General features: G+C 33.1%; 1 protein-coding gene across 1 annotated transcript in view; it reads left to right on the top strand.

The window, feature by feature from the left end:
- LOC115213049 (14-3-3 protein epsilon) overlaps positions 1-13432 on the top strand; it is an 18661-nt gene extending 5229 nt beyond the window's left edge. Inside the window, exons 2-5 of the mRNA XM_029781954.2 lie at positions 5303-5502; positions 6958-7064; positions 7695-8038; positions 9894-13432. Coding sequence (XP_029637814.1) covers positions 5303-5502; positions 6958-7064; positions 7695-8038; positions 9894-9949 — 707 coding nt within the window. The 3' untranslated portion in view covers positions 9950-13432. The remainder of the gene's footprint in view (positions 1-5302; positions 5503-6957; positions 7065-7694; positions 8039-9893) is intronic.
- The last annotated feature ends 3904 nt before the right edge of the window (positions 13433-17336 follow it).

Here is a 17336-nt window from a genome sequence, read left to right on the forward strand (position 1 = left end):
AAAAAAAAAACAATTTTGAAGTAATTGTTTAATGGTCTTTAGCTTTTTCTATGACACCCCCACACTCCATTGTGATCAAACTCTGCTGGGTTTGTTAAAATAAGCATCAATCGTGTACTGAGGATCAGTTTAAGTAAGTCAGCTACCCCACCTCTTTCTGCTGCTATATGTGACCTAACATAGATAGCAGTAGTAGTATTGACCTAGACCAGTGGTTCCCGACCCTTTTAATTAAAATGAGTTTTCCCACGGACTCCTTGTAATATACTTATCATCATCATCCTTATGTATTTTGTATCGGTGTGTATTGAAATTTTAAATTTAGTTCTACCACTGCGGAACCCAGGTTGGGAACCACTGACCTAGATGTTTCCAGTCAAGAACTGGGGTAGATGTAATCAACTAACCTTCCCCCAGATTGCACGTCTTCTACCCAGAAACAATTATTATTGTGCTGTGGAATTCGAGCAAATAATAAAAAAAAAAGTAAACTAAATGTTTCATTGTCTTTGTTATTTTAATCTAAATGTAGTCAACACGACTTGTTAAGTTGATAGTAAGAAAAAGGGAGGAAAAAAGCTGGTGTTGAAATTGATGTGATCACTTCAATATAACTAAACCTTCATTATTTTTCTTAAAATTACAAGCTCTATTTAATGACAATCTCCCGTATAAAATAGTTGCTATACAAGTCGCTCTGAAGTCCTATATCTGCGTTAATATTATATTAAATGTGTGTTAATGTACCTGCTCTCTTCACGGTTTGGTACAGTAGCTACTAGTGGTGCAGCTACTATTACACTGCTGCAACTAGTAGCAGTTTGACTATTGTCAGTGGAATCATTGATATATCACCGCCACATTATTACTCTCAACATCTTAGGCAAGAGAGGGGGTCGTAACGACCACGATAACACTGATAAAATGTAGAATTCGTTTTCATATCTTATACATTATATCTCCTATTTTTTCCCCATCACTTCTCCCTCGCGTCACACAATAGCAATGTAGGCGGGTTCTAATTACAGAAGAAATATGTCTTTAGGATGGAAACTGTTCTCGGCACTGCTGAAACATCGTTTCACAATCTTTGTGTCTCTCTCTTCCTCCTGAACCTTCGAGAGAAAAAAAATGGCTGGCTGGAGTGGAAAGAAACAGTAGTAGTAGTTTTATTTAGTCTCTTCTCTATGACAGTTTCTTGCTTCTGCTGTAAAACTAGCTAATCATGTGGGCAATACTTATTTTCTTTACAAGGTCCACTCGAGAAGCTTGTCAAGATTTAATTATTCAATCTCTCTCTTGGAAAACATGCAAACTCTTGTTCTAAATTTGAAAAAGCGTTATCTATTCAAACCAAATATGTCTGTGGAGGCCTTAAAATATGGGCTGATATGGACACTGCGCTTCAACGATGTAACAAAACAATTATCATTATTATAATTTAAAATGGCGGTGGAATGGCAGAAACGGTAGAGCGTCGGACTGCGTTCTGAGTTCAAATCTCGTTTGGGTCGACTTACCCTCGCATTTCTCCCGGGTGATTCAGCCGACCGTTCTTCTCCCCTGCAGCTTCGCATCTTCCCTCCTTCAAAACTGAGACGCTCGACTCACAAAACTAACTCGCCCGACTCACAAAACCATCTATTTTAAAGTGTTCGTATATAAATTTAAACCTACTGTCATATTGTAATGTTCCAAAAGCCAGATTAATAATAGCAAGTTATTTTACAAAATCTTTCTTATTTTCAAAATTTATTGAAATGTGATCAGGAAATGGATTCAGTAATTTCTGAATATTCCCAAATTGATTCCTGAGGTCACTTCCAGATACGTAAACTAATAAATACCTTCGTTGCTAGAAGGCATCAAATCCTCTAGCTACATTTTTACTGATTTGAGGGATTTTGCCCCCTATTAATTCACTTAAAGACTTATTTAAATAAAATTCATTTAAAATTTATACTTTTTTCTTACTTAATGCCGCCTCCCTTAGTGTTTTGCATATAGTTCATAAATTCCGTACTTTTCTCCTAAATTTAAAGGATGGAATATATTCATTGAGACGTTTATCTAAAACGCAAAAAGAAAAGAAAAAGTGCTGTATATGGTTTTTAAAATGGTCACTTCGTTTGTAATCACAATCGTGACATGTAGATGTAAACGGCTGGATTTTAGTTGCGTTTATTATTTTACCGAGAAATTGAGATTTTTTATAAATGTTCTAACTCATTTTAGGTCCAAACCTTTTTTGATAAATTTATTTAATAAAAAAAAAAAGCTTTAGTTTAACTACATGACGTAGACCCAAAAGATAGGTCTATAACACGTATTAAGTTGGTTTTAAGTCGTCTTCAGTTCCTGTATAAAGAAACAAAACTCTCGAATCATTTCCAACTCTTTGTTGACAGTTGGGGCGCCCCTTAAACATTTTGATCGTTGGGTATTAACCCTATCCACCAAAAACATTCAAAAACAAAGGCTTTTAACGACATTTTTTCATCGTTACTTTTTAACGATTTACGAACCAAAAAATCGTTTAATTTGAGGGTATACTTAGGAACTTTGCTTAGGTTTTTGAATTTAAAAAAGAAGCAAAACTTACAAGATAATGTAATCTTAAGAGGAAGATTTTCCCACTTAACCATAACTTTTCCGTTTTATTATTTCTAAATGAAATGCCAAAATGAGATGTAACTTATTACAACTGCTTATGTTGACAATTTCAATCAGTAACTGTTTCCCCCTCCCCTCTAATTTCACATTTTTATTGATATTACTACATACATTAATGTTAAACTGCGACTGGTGATATAATCTATTCGAAACAACTTCCTACTGCAAACTGAAGTCACTGTGGAATGTGAAGAGGGAGGGGGGGCACATTCCGAACAATGTTATAAATTGTCTTGCTGTTTGAGCGTACTGGAATCTGTTTAAAGAACATGGGCGAAACTAGAGCTATTAACCATGCTCAAACCAACCTCTTCTTCATAACACCATTTTTGAGATTGATATAGTGTCAAACGGTATATTTGCATATTAGGCGTCTTGGGAAATTTGCTATATGATTACTCATGTTCTTAAGATAAGTATTTCACTTGGTTCTGTTGGCTGAAGAGAAATTTTAAGATTAAACTCGATTGTACGGGTAACCAACCATGAAGTGTACAATTTATATGGAGTTCGTTCATTATCTTTTGGTTTATAGTATTTAATTAATCTTACTGGCAAGGTTTAAAAAAATTCTTTTATTAAATCACTCATTATGACATGATCGAAGTTGTGGACTAACTATAGTATTTAGTTATGTCATTAAATTATAGACACACAGCTATGGTGGGGGTTGCTTTTTATCGTGATTCAGCTTTTGCATATATGAGTTTATTTAGAGAGTAATAAGAGGAGATAGAATTAACATTTCTCTGATCATGTTCAACATCTAACTGTTTAGTTAACATACACATTATAGCTTAGCTTTTACTCAGACGTTCCATTGTTGGTATTATAGAGACTGCTTTGAGAGACAATGTGGTTATATGTTAAACTGAGAGAAGAAAACAAATCATTTTGTAGATATTGAATTATGTTTGGCCATCTAAATTTAAAACATGATAAAGCTTAATTTATGTTGCTGTGAATTAGAACAAGAACATATATTTCTGCCTTGAATATAACAAATACCTTGTTTTATATAGAATGCGTGTGTGTGGTTTTCTTTCATTGGGAGTCTTGAATAAAATATAAATTTGTGGAATCTGAGTTACATATATAGGTGCTTAGAATTTTAGAAAAAATTGCATTCCAGCTTCGGTTATAAAGAATTCTTAAGTTGCTTTGTTAAATTGATCATGTCTTGTTTGCTCGTGCTATAAATTAATATTAGTTTAAATTTTCTCTTGAAAAATAATCTTACATTCTACAAAATATAGTTTTATGTTAATTATTCTCAACATATTACCATGAAGGGTTGACCTTGAAGTGTAGTTTCACTTCCATAATTATAAAATTTTACAACCTGCTCTAACTTTTAATTAAGCATCGATGTTTTGAATTAAAAAAAAAAACACTAGCATTTTTATTTGGAATTTGAACTTAGAAAAAAGTAGGCTGGCACAGCCATGTCAGAGACTGCATAATGTTTAGCTTGATGGAATTTACCTATGAATCATGGTTAATTTGGCCCTATTTTTGACAGGCTTCTGTAAATATATAGAATAGGCTGATTAGGTCAGCTTGTAACTTAAATAGTTGGTATTTATTTTTCTGCTCAACTTTTCTTTTTTATGTGAAATTATTTCTGAAGTACTAAATTAATTGTGAAATTTTATGTATTCTAAGTCTCATTTAAAACATGAAACATTAAGGGAAAGAATTCAGTTTTATCTGAGTGGTTTTTTTTTGGGTTTTTTTTTTGTTCTGTCTGATTGTGTAAATAGTCATGTCACCTAATAATATATGAAGAGGTTTCATGTTATAACTTGATGGCTTCATTAAATATTGATCTTGACTACATTTATTATATGACCTGTGTTGAGACATTCGTTTGCTTCATTTTATGAACTTGTTGCATTTTTGTAAAATATTTAAAAATAAATTGGTTTTTTATCATGAAATATATACTTTGTAGTATTTTCTCAAAATATATTTGCCAAATATTTTTCTTATATTTGTAATGTGATCCTCCTGATGAATGTTAAACATTTTTGTGTATTTGCTGTGTGTGATTTAATTTTTAAGTAACTTTGTAATACTGATTATATTAAAGTAGTTATATCTTCATTATGAGATGATGTAAAGTTTTTTGTAACTACTAAATTGAGGGTATGTTAAACACTTTACTGCAAAGTGTGATGTGTTGCAGTTGTTTCATTCTTAAAATAATTTGTCATGGATAAAAGATTCATATTTTTGATAATGATTTAATTAAACTAAACGAAGCTTCGTTTAATTTTTACAATTTACGAAGCTTAATGTTTCTTAATGATCAATATAATAGTTCTCTTATGGAACTGCTTCAATCAACTTTGTAATGACTTTCGGAAAAGTATAGGTATGCATCACAGCTCCAATGTTATATGGTAAAGCAAATCTTACATAAATATGTAGCTTTGTGTCTAATGTGATGTGATGTCCTTGCATGCACACTTAATGCTTTCGAGAGTGTACATAACTGGGTATAAATATAAAATTTGGCAGTAATTAATTGCAATGGAAATAGTGGCAGTATGTCATTAAATCTGACATTTGGTATATAAAAGCTGTGTACAATTTAAAATTTTAATTTTTTTTTTTTTTTTTTCAGAAATGGTGGAAAGCATGAAAGAGGTGGCCGACCAGGGGATTGAATTATCTGTGGAGGAAAGAAACCTTTTATCAGTTGCATATAAAAATGTGATAGGTGCTCGTCGAGCCTCCTGGAGAATTGTCAGCAGTCTAGAGCAAAAGGAAGAAGCTAAAGGCAGTGAACAGCGAGTAAATTTGATTAGAGCCTACAGAGAAAAGGTAAGCTGACTAAATTGTTTTGACTATATCACTTTACTAACCAGCTAATGTACCTGAGTAATTTTGAGATACTCTTGTGGCTTACTATTTTATTGCAGTAGGGTCCAGGTAATAATTTGACAGTGTCCTCTTGAATCTGCAAACTTAGAAAAAGCAGGTGAAAAATGAATGTGACTTAAGCAAATTTCCTAAATTATTAATAGTCCCGTCCCCCCAAAGATAGTCCATAGTGTCATGTGATTATCACAAAATGTTTGGGGTGGAGGGGTTTTGTGAAAGATATAGAAAAGCTTACACTAGTTCTAATATGATTCCTGTCACTCTTTACTCCATTTCTATGACCATATGCTGAATTGATTGGAACTTCTCTAAAATAATCAAGTCCAACCCATACCAGTATGGAAAACAAGTGTTATATTGAAATTGAATAAATTCTTTCTTGAGCATGTATTAATGTCTGTACTGTGCCTTCTTGATCTCTTCTATTCAAACTGCTTTCTCATATTTACACAATGGTAATCAGAATTTTTATATTCACTCAAGCTTCTGTCACCACTAACAAAAAAATAAAACAAATTTACTTATTCCAAAGAATTTACTTCAAACAGACATGTGAGGGAAAAGATTCTTAAAAATAAAAACATTTTCAGACCATGTCTGCCTTTGTTCAAATTAAATCCAAATAACATTTTATCTGTTGATTTATATTAATGTTGACTATAAAATTTACTAAAAGCATTAAACTGTATTTAGTAGCCTCTGTAATCTACTTGTAAACTTTTTTTAAAACTTTATATTGAATATATTTAGGGAGATAATTATTTTAAAAAATTACCACTCTTAATTTTTGTTTTAAACAAATTCAGTTTTCAAATTCAGCTATAAAGTTTCAAATCATGTTCATTTGTACACTGGATGCTTATCTTGACTAATTCATAAAGATTAACATTTCTTAAAAATCACTGAAATGTGACTGATCTGATTTATTAAGAAAATGTTATTGATATTTTATCTATTAAATTGTGTTTCTATTGCATTGTTCCGCAAATCTTACTTAGTTTACAGCTATATTGATTAAATATCTCTAAGATAACAGTGAGATATTTAATTGGTGAATAGTTGTTTCATCATCACTTGCTTATTGAAGTTGGCTGAATCGTTAATATTGATCATATTTAATCATACACTACGCTTCATACTCAGAATTCAACTAGTTCAGCTAGAGTTGACTTTTCATATCATTGCTCTGGGGCTGTTGATAAAATAAAGCGCCAGTCAGTTGTTTGGGTTAATATAATCAACTCTACACTGCTCTCAAAATTGAAACCTTGTGGTTATTATTGGTTAGTGAAACACATCTGAAATGCTGTAAAACAGTGCAATCCCAATGTTGACACCAAAATAGTAATGTTAATCTCTGTTTAACAATTGCTTGTTGTAATTGGTTCATTTCAGATTGAAGGTGAACTTCAAGATATTTGCAATGATGTTTTAGCTGTTTTGGATAAGAAACTTTTAACTAATGCTTCAACTGGAGAATCTAGAGTGTTTTATTACAAAATGTAAGTATGTCATATTTAGGTTTCTTGATACACACACATGCATGTACACACTTCTTTAACTTAAACAACTTAGTAAACTTGCGGTAAATAGTAAGGAAATTACTTCTCAATATTAAATCTAAATTTAAGGCAGTGAATTGGCAGAATCATTAAGCAGGTTGAAGGCATTTTGCCCTCTGTTTTTACATTATGAATTCAAAATCTACCTAGGTCGATTATGCCTTTCAGGGTCAATAAAGTACCGTTGAGCACTAGGGTCAATCTGATTGACTTCACTCCTCCGCCAGTTGCTGGCCTTGTGTCCAAATTTGAAACCAATATTAAATCTATTTTCACTGTTTCTGTGATTTTTTTTCCTTCTTTTTATTGATATGCTTCAGTTTTCTGCTTTATTGTGGGCATTTTAACATGAAATATTGCATAGTCTATGTGTGGACCCATATGACTATTAACATAGCTATGTTATCAAATAGAGGCAACGATTAAATCTACTCTAGTACATGAGACACATTCCATTCTGTTTTGATATAACAAAGAAAAAAACTAGTTAATTAGAAAAATATTTTTAATTCTCCACAGCATCTTGTACATTTTATGCTGTTTCAACTTTGAAAATTTTATCTGTTTTAGGAAAGGTGATTACCATCGCTACTTGGCAGAATTTGCCACTGGGGAGGAGAGGAAGGACGCTGCTGACAATAGTTTACTTGCCTACAAGGCGGCAAGTGAATATGCCTTAAAGGACCTACCTCCCACCCACCCGATACGATTAGGCTTGGCACTCAATTTCTCTGTCTTCTATTATGAGATCTTCAATACACCTGACCGTGCTTGTCGATTGGCCAAGTGTGCATTTGATGAAGCAATTGCTGAGCTGGATACGCTGAGTGAAGAGAGCTACAAAGATTCCACCCTTATAATGCAGCTACTGAGAGACAACCTTACTCTCTGGACATCAGATATGCAGGCTGAAGGTAAATTTTAAAATCTTTCTCTAATTTATAACTCTTTTATAGCTAATATTTCTGATGTACAGAAAGATTTTTCTCTTTTTTTTTTTTAACAAAGTTTAGATTTTCATAGAGCCCAACTATTAAAAACTGGGAGTAATTAGAATAAAATCTTACATCAAAAATAGAAAAAAAAGTGCACGTATAATACTTGTAGTTTAAGGCCTGTCATTCTAATCATCGTTTAATGTCCGTTATATATATAATTATAGATCTGTTAGACTAAATGTGAGTACATAAGTTTTTCTAGTTTGTAATGTTTTTTCTCAAAATTGGTACTAAATTGGTTGTAATTTGTAATATATAGACATTTGAAGAAATGAAGTAGTATATCATCTGGTACAAATGTTTTTTAAAACAAGATGTTTGAAATGCTAAATAGAGTGGCAGCCTTCCATCAAAGATGATGGGAATCCTTAAAATTGCTTTTTGGCATGCTAAATGAAATCTGAAATTAAGTTTTATGCCTCTTAGATTTTGAAGTGGTACTTAAAGATAAATGTGACATTTTGATGCTCAAGAAAAGCATAGGTGATTATGAGTTAGGATATAATCATTTTCTTCATCTTTTTGCTTTGCCATTTCTATTTTTCTTTTCCTTGAGAGGATGGTTTCTTTTTGTTACTGAGATTCCTGTTGTTGCATTGGGTAATTGCTACACACACAGGTGTAGGCATAGCTGTGCAGTTAAGATGTTTGCTTCTCAACCATGTGGTGGGGAGCAAACACACACACTATATATATATATACATATGTATATTACAAGCTTCTTTCAATTTCCATCTACTAAATCCACTCACAAGGCTTTGGTTGGCCCTAGGCTATATTGAAGATGCTTGCCCAAGTTGCCATGCAGTGGGACTGAACCTAGAAACATGTGGTTGGGAGGCAAGCTTCTTACAACACAACCATATCTGCGCCTAAATTCAAGCCCCAATATCCCTTGTGACAGGCAGGCATACTTACCACTATACTACCGAGGAATGTTAATTTTATTTCCCTTTTTTCTCTCCACTCAATGCATTTAAGATTTTCAACTTTGATATGCACAAGCATGACTGTAGGAACTAATGTCACTGCACTTAAAAACCATGTATCCAACCCATGCTAGCATAGAAAAATAGTTGTGATGACAGAAACAATGATGATAAGTTCTGGAAGTGTCTTCAAATTTTCTGTTTCATTGACAAACAAGCTTAATAATTTTCAAATGTCTTCTGTGAGCGAGTCCAGATTGGTAAAAGCATAAGAATGTTTACTCTAATGACCTTTTAATATAATATAGAAAAATGTGAAATTTTTGAGAATTCTGCATGAAATATTTTCTCTTAGAAAATTAGATATAATATTCTCTGAGTTTGTATATAATAAAACAAAGTGTTCATGTTTCTTGAAGTTTGGTAACTCCTGGTGTAAGGCAAATATTTAGTTAACTATTGTCACAATTGAGTCTTGGCTAAAATAACTGTTTAATAGAATGACCAAATACATTTCTCTCATCTTTATATGTCTATTACTACATCTGTGTCCTTTCATTTGAAATATAGAATATAATTAAGGTAAATTTTGCTGTTACTATTTCTAGTGAATCCGGTTAGACACTGGTACCATGGCTGTTAGTAGGAGGGTTGTTGATATTATTGTATTGAAGCTGCAGAAATAAAAACTTAACTGTAATAGGTACAAAAAGGGTTTTGAAATGGACAAGCAACTGGAAATTGCTAGTTGAAAGCTAATGGTAATAACAATGACCAAACAGCAACCTTGTACGGTAGAGTAAATTTGACTAAACTGCTAATCATTTCATTCTCTTTTTCAGATTGTGAACATAAAGCTGAGGGGCAACCAGAAGGTGAGACAGAGGAAGTGTCATAAACAGCAACCCATTTAGTTGAATCTATTTGCACATGAAACAGAATAATAATAATAATGATAATATAATAAGAATAATATAATAATAATAATAATATAATAATATTGGTCTTCTTGTCACTCTCTCTGGCCATGACTATTATCATTTTTCTCTTGTACATTGTTCTGTATTGATATGTTATCTGTATAAAAGTGACCAACCAAACCATGTCCATTATTTCATAGCGCTACCAAAGGCCAGTCATGACCATATTATGAGTGGAAGAGACATGCATGCTAGTGCATGCACACACACACACACATATGCACACATACACATAGTGAAAAAACAGTGTATTCTCTTATTCTTCTCTGATTTGTTTAGTTGTTTCTCATCTCTCTCTCTTTAGAATCTGTTCAATTTTGTCTCCTCACTCCCTTCCATTTCATTGTCTTTCACTAAGCTAACTTAGCTCTCTTTTAAGTTTCTTTCTTTCTAATTAAATAATTAAAAGAGAAAAAAAAAAGTTTGTCAATCATTTCTATTCTGGCTAAATGTGGACCAAACCAGCTCTGTCTTTCAGCCAGTGATAATGTCACACTTTTCCCCTCTATCCTTTTCAATAAAACTTTAAAATTAAAAAATAACAATTAGTATTTGTTAAGAAAAGTGGAAAAAATACAATTTTGAATGTGGGAAAAATGGGGGGGAAAATTGAAAAAGAAAACTTTCTTTGATACATACAAGTCTTGATATTTTATTGGTTTCTGATAGTCCTCTGTAGAAAATTGTTCTCAAATCAGTCAGAAATTTCACATTGAAATTTTTTATTATTGTTATTATTATTATTATTTTGTCTTGCCCTTCCCTTGGTCACCGGTGGCAGTGTCAAAAATTTAAGTGAAAAATAAAATTTTGAAAGCTACTTATTAATTACACCTACAACTAAAATAAAAAAAAAAGTTTTAAAAGTATTGGAAAATTATTTTATTCTTCCTCCTTCCCCCCAGTATGCCTAAACCTGCTCTTTGCTCTGCATTCATGGATGCTTTTTTTGACTTGACATCCTCAGCATTGAAGTAAAGTTACATTGTTTATATATCACATTGGGTTGATAATATAGTCCAGTAGCCAGCTGCATTGTTTCTTTGTTTTTTGTGCTGGAATTGTGCTTTCTGACTGACCAGTTGTTGGTGGTGGTGGTGGTGATAGTAGTAGTAAGGTCTCATGAGGGTTAGGCTGTATCAATCAATTTTTGCTGGTAAGACCTCCCGTGTGTATGTGTGTGTGTGGCTGGCTGATTGAATTAAATTTTTATACCTTAACATCTCTTTGTGTCTCTTAATTATGAAGCTGTTTTTCATTTCTCTTCTTCATTGCTTTCTTTTGGCTTCCTCTTTCTCTCTCTCTTTCGTATGGCTTCTCCTGTTTATTTGTACCATCGACATCACCACTACCACTGCCACTTATTTATTTACTCTTATTTTCTTGATTTTTATCTATTAACTGTATTTATGAGGTCTTGCTTGCTAATTTATGTCAGTCCTCCAATACTAGGTATACATCCCTAGGTATGCACATGTGTATGGTATCTGTCTGTATGTGCGTGTATGTGTATATATATGTGTGTGTGTATATATATATATATATATATATATATCATATATATCATATATAAAGAGAGAGAGAGAATCAATTTTGTTTTTCAACATTAAAACATTCACATTATTATCATGATTTTCCAATTTTCTTTTCCACTCCATATACCTCATCTGGTAAATATACTGCCTCTTTTCAAGCAAATTGCTTTTTATAATGGAAGGACTCGTCAGAGTTATATATACATATATATATATTTTTCATTTTTATTTATTTATTTTTAAAACATATGCAATGATTTAAAAATCTATTTAGTAAAAAACCAAAAAAATTGTCACTATTTGAATAATTTGATTTTCTAGCCGTAGTAATTTGGCTGGGATTCTGTGGCACTGAATCACTTATCTGTTTTTATTTACTTAGTGGGTTGATGGTAGTGGTTTTGCTGGGGATTTTTTGTCTGTCAAGGCAGAGCTGTTAATTGTTATATTTTTTATTACTTAGCAATAATTAAATATTGTTGAATTGATACAACTTCAGAAAACCTTTTTCTCATTAAGACAATGAATCTAGGTCTTTATACATGAGCATACACACGCATACATGCACATTCTGTCTAATAGGGTTCTATTTATCAACTGTGTTCACAATAACTACTGCCTTGCATGTTGAATTTTCATGCAAGAAAAGGCTGGTGAAATGACCTTTGGCCACTATCTTTGAATTCATTCTCCAACCAGAAATAAGTTTACTTCGCTGGTTTTATTATTTTGTGATACAAAAACTGTATACTTTCTCCTTCTTTCTGGTTTCCTACATTTCATAAACTCTGATCTTGTCGGTATTTCTGTGCATGTCTATCTGTGTTGTCTCTGGCACCAAAATATAGTTGGTGCCACTCTCATTCAACCTTACATGATTTTAGTATTATTTGTTTTGCTTTGTTAGCTTATTAATTTCATCTGTTTCTGACACCTCCCTATCAGTTGCCACTGTTAATTTATGTGCATGTAATGAAAATAAAAACTCCCTCTCATCTCCCTTTATTTGAATAGCATTGTTAATGAAATGTAATTTCTAATTCAAGCATGCTGGTTTCTTTATTTTGTCTGACTGAATTCTCACCTAATTTTTCAACTTTTGGATACACTTACCCTATAGAGGTGTAGACAAATTGCTTAGCGATGAAATATTATTTGTACACTGTTACTGTCCAATGTGGCAGTGTAAGCCTGGTGTATGGAGGGGTAACCACCAAACTGAAAAGCTGGGTTACTTTTGATGTCCTAAAATTAAGGAATTTGTGCTGGGAGGAAGTGTGCGTGTGTGTATGCGAAAGGGAAGCAGCTCTTCTTGTCTGATATTTTTCACTGTTTTCAGTTGTAATCAACTGCTCCCCATTCTTTATTGCTTAGAGAATCGCGGTCAAATGTTAGAGGAGGAATTAATATCCAAGAAAGTTTTCTCTACCTGCTTCACCTCAAGATTAGCCAATTTTATATTAAAATAAATTCAACAATTTCCTTAGTGCCAAGATATTGGTCTTGCAAATTGTAATATATATATACATACATATATATATATTAATATAACAGCTTTTTCTTTTCTTTTTTCTTTTTTTTTTTTTGTAATTTAATCCTTTAAGTTGAGGCTGGGAGCAATAGTGGAGAGAAAGTGTTAGTTTTACTATCAAATGCAATCTGAACTTTCTCGTGTAATGTTTGTTATTTTATTCTTAAACTTTTTTTTTTTTCCTATTGATCATTTGTCATGGATCTAATAATGCCTGCAAAGTAACCATTCGCTGCCCATGTCTAGGACTTGACAAAGTTCTGACTGACTCTGTCTCTACTGTATAATCTGTCTCTGTATTGTCCTCCGAAATAAAACTTAAACCTGAAGAATTATTTGCTCGGCCTTCCTGCCTGCCTGTCTGCTATAACCAAATCTCCCTCAAATCACACAATCTACCTTTTTTTCTTATATTTTTCCTTTCTAGAAAAGCAAAGGACACATGAGATAATGTAGTCCTAAGTACCTCTGAAAGAAGGGGATGGTCACGATTGGAATGCCTTTGGAAAAAGGCCTGCTGGATCATGTTGACTTCAGATTAAACTTTTGCTACCACCACCTAGTTGTCTGCACACTCACATATTCAAGAGGACAGGGCATGGAACTAAAAATCTTTCAGCACTTCAAGATTATAGTTTTTTTTTTCTTAGTAGGCACAGATTTTATTTACAATGATTGATGGGGTGGGGGCAATATAGTTGTGGTTCAGCCTCTAGCTTAATATAGATTGAAGAATGTGGTATGAAAATTAAATATTACGATGAATATGTATTTACTGAATGTTCGTCATCTCTTACACCCCTAATGTCTATCATCTTCCATCAGGGGTAGAGCATTTGAAAGAAAAGAAACTCATGCTTACTATTTAGAAATAAGAAAAAGTAATATAACATCATTTAATTTGATCATATCTCTCTGTTGTGGTATTAAGCTTTGTATCTGATTTTTATTGTAATAGTAGTTGATTTCAAAAATTTGCCTATTTATCTTTTACTTCTTTCAGTCATAAGACTACAGCCATGTGGGGCACCACCTTCAATTACCCCAGTAGTTTCCCACCCACCCTCTCTCTTAATCCTGATACTTATTCTGTTGGTCTCTTGTCAACCTGCTAATTTATGGAGGTGTAAACACACCAACACCGGTTCCGAGCGGTGGTGGGAGATAGACACAAAGATACACACAGATATACATATATGTGAGAGGCTTCTTTCAGTTTTCATCTCCCAAATCCACGGTCAGCCCAACGTATCAAGCAGTAGTGCTGAACCTAGAGCAAACTTACCAACCAACTGTGCTTAGTAATATTCTGGGCTCAAATCTTGCAAAAATCCATTTTGAAATCCTTGTGAGGACAGAAATGATGGAGCAGTACATAAAATGCCTTCTGCCATATTGTTAGATTCTTTTCTATTCTGAGTTCAAATTCTTCTTGGATCAAAAGGATAACTACCAAGAATCAATCTAATCAACTATAACTCTTCTGCCTCTCCTACTTGTGTTTGTGTGTTACAAATTTTTAAATGGATAGGGGATTGGCAGAATTGCTGTAGGACTTAAATTGGTCATTGTTGATTACACATCTGTGCTAGCTGGACATTTTTTTTTTTTGTCTTTCTTGTGCATGCCAGTCTCTCCTTTCAACTGTATCTATGTTTGAACAAGGGAAAGACTACTGACTTGGGTCAATTTGGGTTGGCATCAGTGCTAGCGCAAAGAGCCTGGACATATACTGCAAAGCATCTTGCTTGATTCTAATAGTTTTGTCTTATTTACCACATTGGATTGGTACTTTACTGTTCCAAGCCTAAATGGATGAATGGCAGGATTTGAACTCAAATAGTTGGAACAAGTAACACGGGGCATTCTATCCCATCTTCTATCAAACAAAATGTGTTTGTAGTATTTAGTTTAAGCTTTTAATGTTCTTAGTTTACATTCAGTCAGTTAGCTTTACCTTTCATCTTTCTGTAATTTGTATATATTTTATTATAAATGCAAAATACCACCACAGAGGAATTGATATAAGCTTAAATAATAAACCATGATATGGTGAGGGATTACTGTAATGTTATAAAAGTCATTGAAATTGCAACTTGTTTTATAAACATCTATCCAGGGAATAATTTGTCTTAATACCATGGAAATTCATAATAAACAGCCCAGTGTACTACAACAATTTGTAAATTTAGCTTTTTTGGATAAGATTGTATAAAGTTACCTTACATATAGTTTCTCAAGATCCTTAAGGAAAATTGTGTTTGAGATCTCACAGTGATTATATATAATCTGTTCTTCCAGTGCAGATCTAAAGAACTGCAGCAGAATACTCCCAAAACCATTTGAAATACTCTCCAATACATTGTAACCTCTGGCCCACAGACACCAATCTCTACAGTCTGTCTACTCTTACTGAATATGCCTCTAGAGTATCAACCCTCTAGATTTTTTTTTTTATGCCACATTCGCTACTTTTGAGTTAAAGAACTATCAGTCTTGCCATGATCAAAGGGGCATATAATGGTTATGATCACTGGCTATACATATCCTATTATAAATAGCTACATCCTTGTTTCAAGTCAGTATGACTTTTATCTCTCCTGTACAAGAAACAGTTACATTAATGTTTTGGGGTTCAAATCAGTTGACTGCATTCTATTCATTCTAATAATGTGGGGAACATCTAATGTTACAAGCACAGCAGTTGTGAGGGAGGGTATTAATTGATACCACTGGCCCCTGAAAGATGAATTGCTAAGTTGGCTTCAGTGAGATTTGAAGTCAGAATGAAAAAAATTGGAAGCTAATACCACAATGTGTTTTTTTTTTAACAGTTCTGCTAGTCTTCTCCCCTGTGTGACCTAATATTGGTTTCAAATTTTGGCACAAGGCCAGCAAGTTCAAGGAAGGGGCCCAATGCTTAACTGGTACTTTATCAACCCTGAAAGGCAGTCAACCTCAGTAGGATTTGAATTCAGAATAGACTAAATGCCACTAAGCATTTTGCCTGGCATGCTTAATGATTCTGCCAGCTTGCCACCTTCTATGTGACCTAATAGAATTCACCATTATTGTTGCAAGCTGGTAGTGCAGTGCATAAAATATCCTATTTAGTTAATTTCTGTTTATGTTCTGGGTTTAAATCCTGTCAGAGTTGACTAAGTTTTTATGTCAGGCCCTTACTTGAATACCAGTCATTAACCCTAACCCCTTAATTACAGAGTTGTACTTATTTACACTTCTCTATATTCATTGAGGTCAATATAATTGTATCATTAAGGTGGTGAACTGGTAGAAACATTAGCATGCTTGGTGAAATGCTTAGCGGTATTTCGTCTGCCATTACGTTCTGAGTTCAAATTCCGCCGAGGTCAACTTTGCCTTTCATCCTTTCGGGGTCAATAAATTAAGTACCAGTTACGCACTGGGGTTGATGTAATCAACTGGCCCCCTCCCCCAAAATTTTGGGCCTTGTGTTGAGTAGAAAAATGTATGTAACTGTATCATCTAAAATTTATGATCTTGTGGCTAAATTAGAAATTATTACTGATAGAAGGCAGCTGATATGTTAGAACATTGGACAAAATACTTTTCGTTCTTGAATTTCTCTGAGATTAATATATATATAATTGCAAGTTATACATTAATGCTCAAAATACAAAGTTAACTCATTAGTGCTGGTGCCACTAAGGAAGTACGAAGTGCATTGTAAAGTGGTTGTTGTTAGGATAAGTATCCAGCTATTGAAACCAAACACATGGAGTGAGACATCCTCCAAACCATTGGATCTTGTTGAACCCGTTCCAGTACAAAACGATTGAGATATATGACCTGAAAGGAAAGAAAAATTATTTATTCTCCTAAATGTATATTAATATTTTAAATATAAATTACATGACATCTACAGACACAAATCAAAGAATAGGAGGATTGAGAAAGAATATTTTATGTTAAGATTTTTAAAATGAATTGTATACTTGTAAGTTACATACTTTGGTTTAAATACTGTTGTGAACATCGAATTAAAATATGCTTTGTCTGTTAGGCTATCCCACTACATTTTATGTACTGGAATAAAATGACTGCAAAATTATCTGGTATATAATGAGATAGTACTATTGTTTCGACCACTAACCCCTTTTATATGGACATATGATTAAGTGGTGGTAACCTATCATAGTCTGAGAAAGATGGTTTTGCAATTTTTCGCTGAACAACCTACAAAAATGATTTTATAGT

The sequence above is a fragment of the Octopus sinensis genome, linkage group LG6 (genome assembly GCF_006345805.1).
Source record: "Octopus sinensis linkage group LG6, ASM634580v1, whole genome shotgun sequence".
Classification (NCBI taxonomy): Eukaryota; Metazoa; Mollusca; class Cephalopoda; order Octopoda; family Octopodidae; genus Octopus; species Octopus sinensis.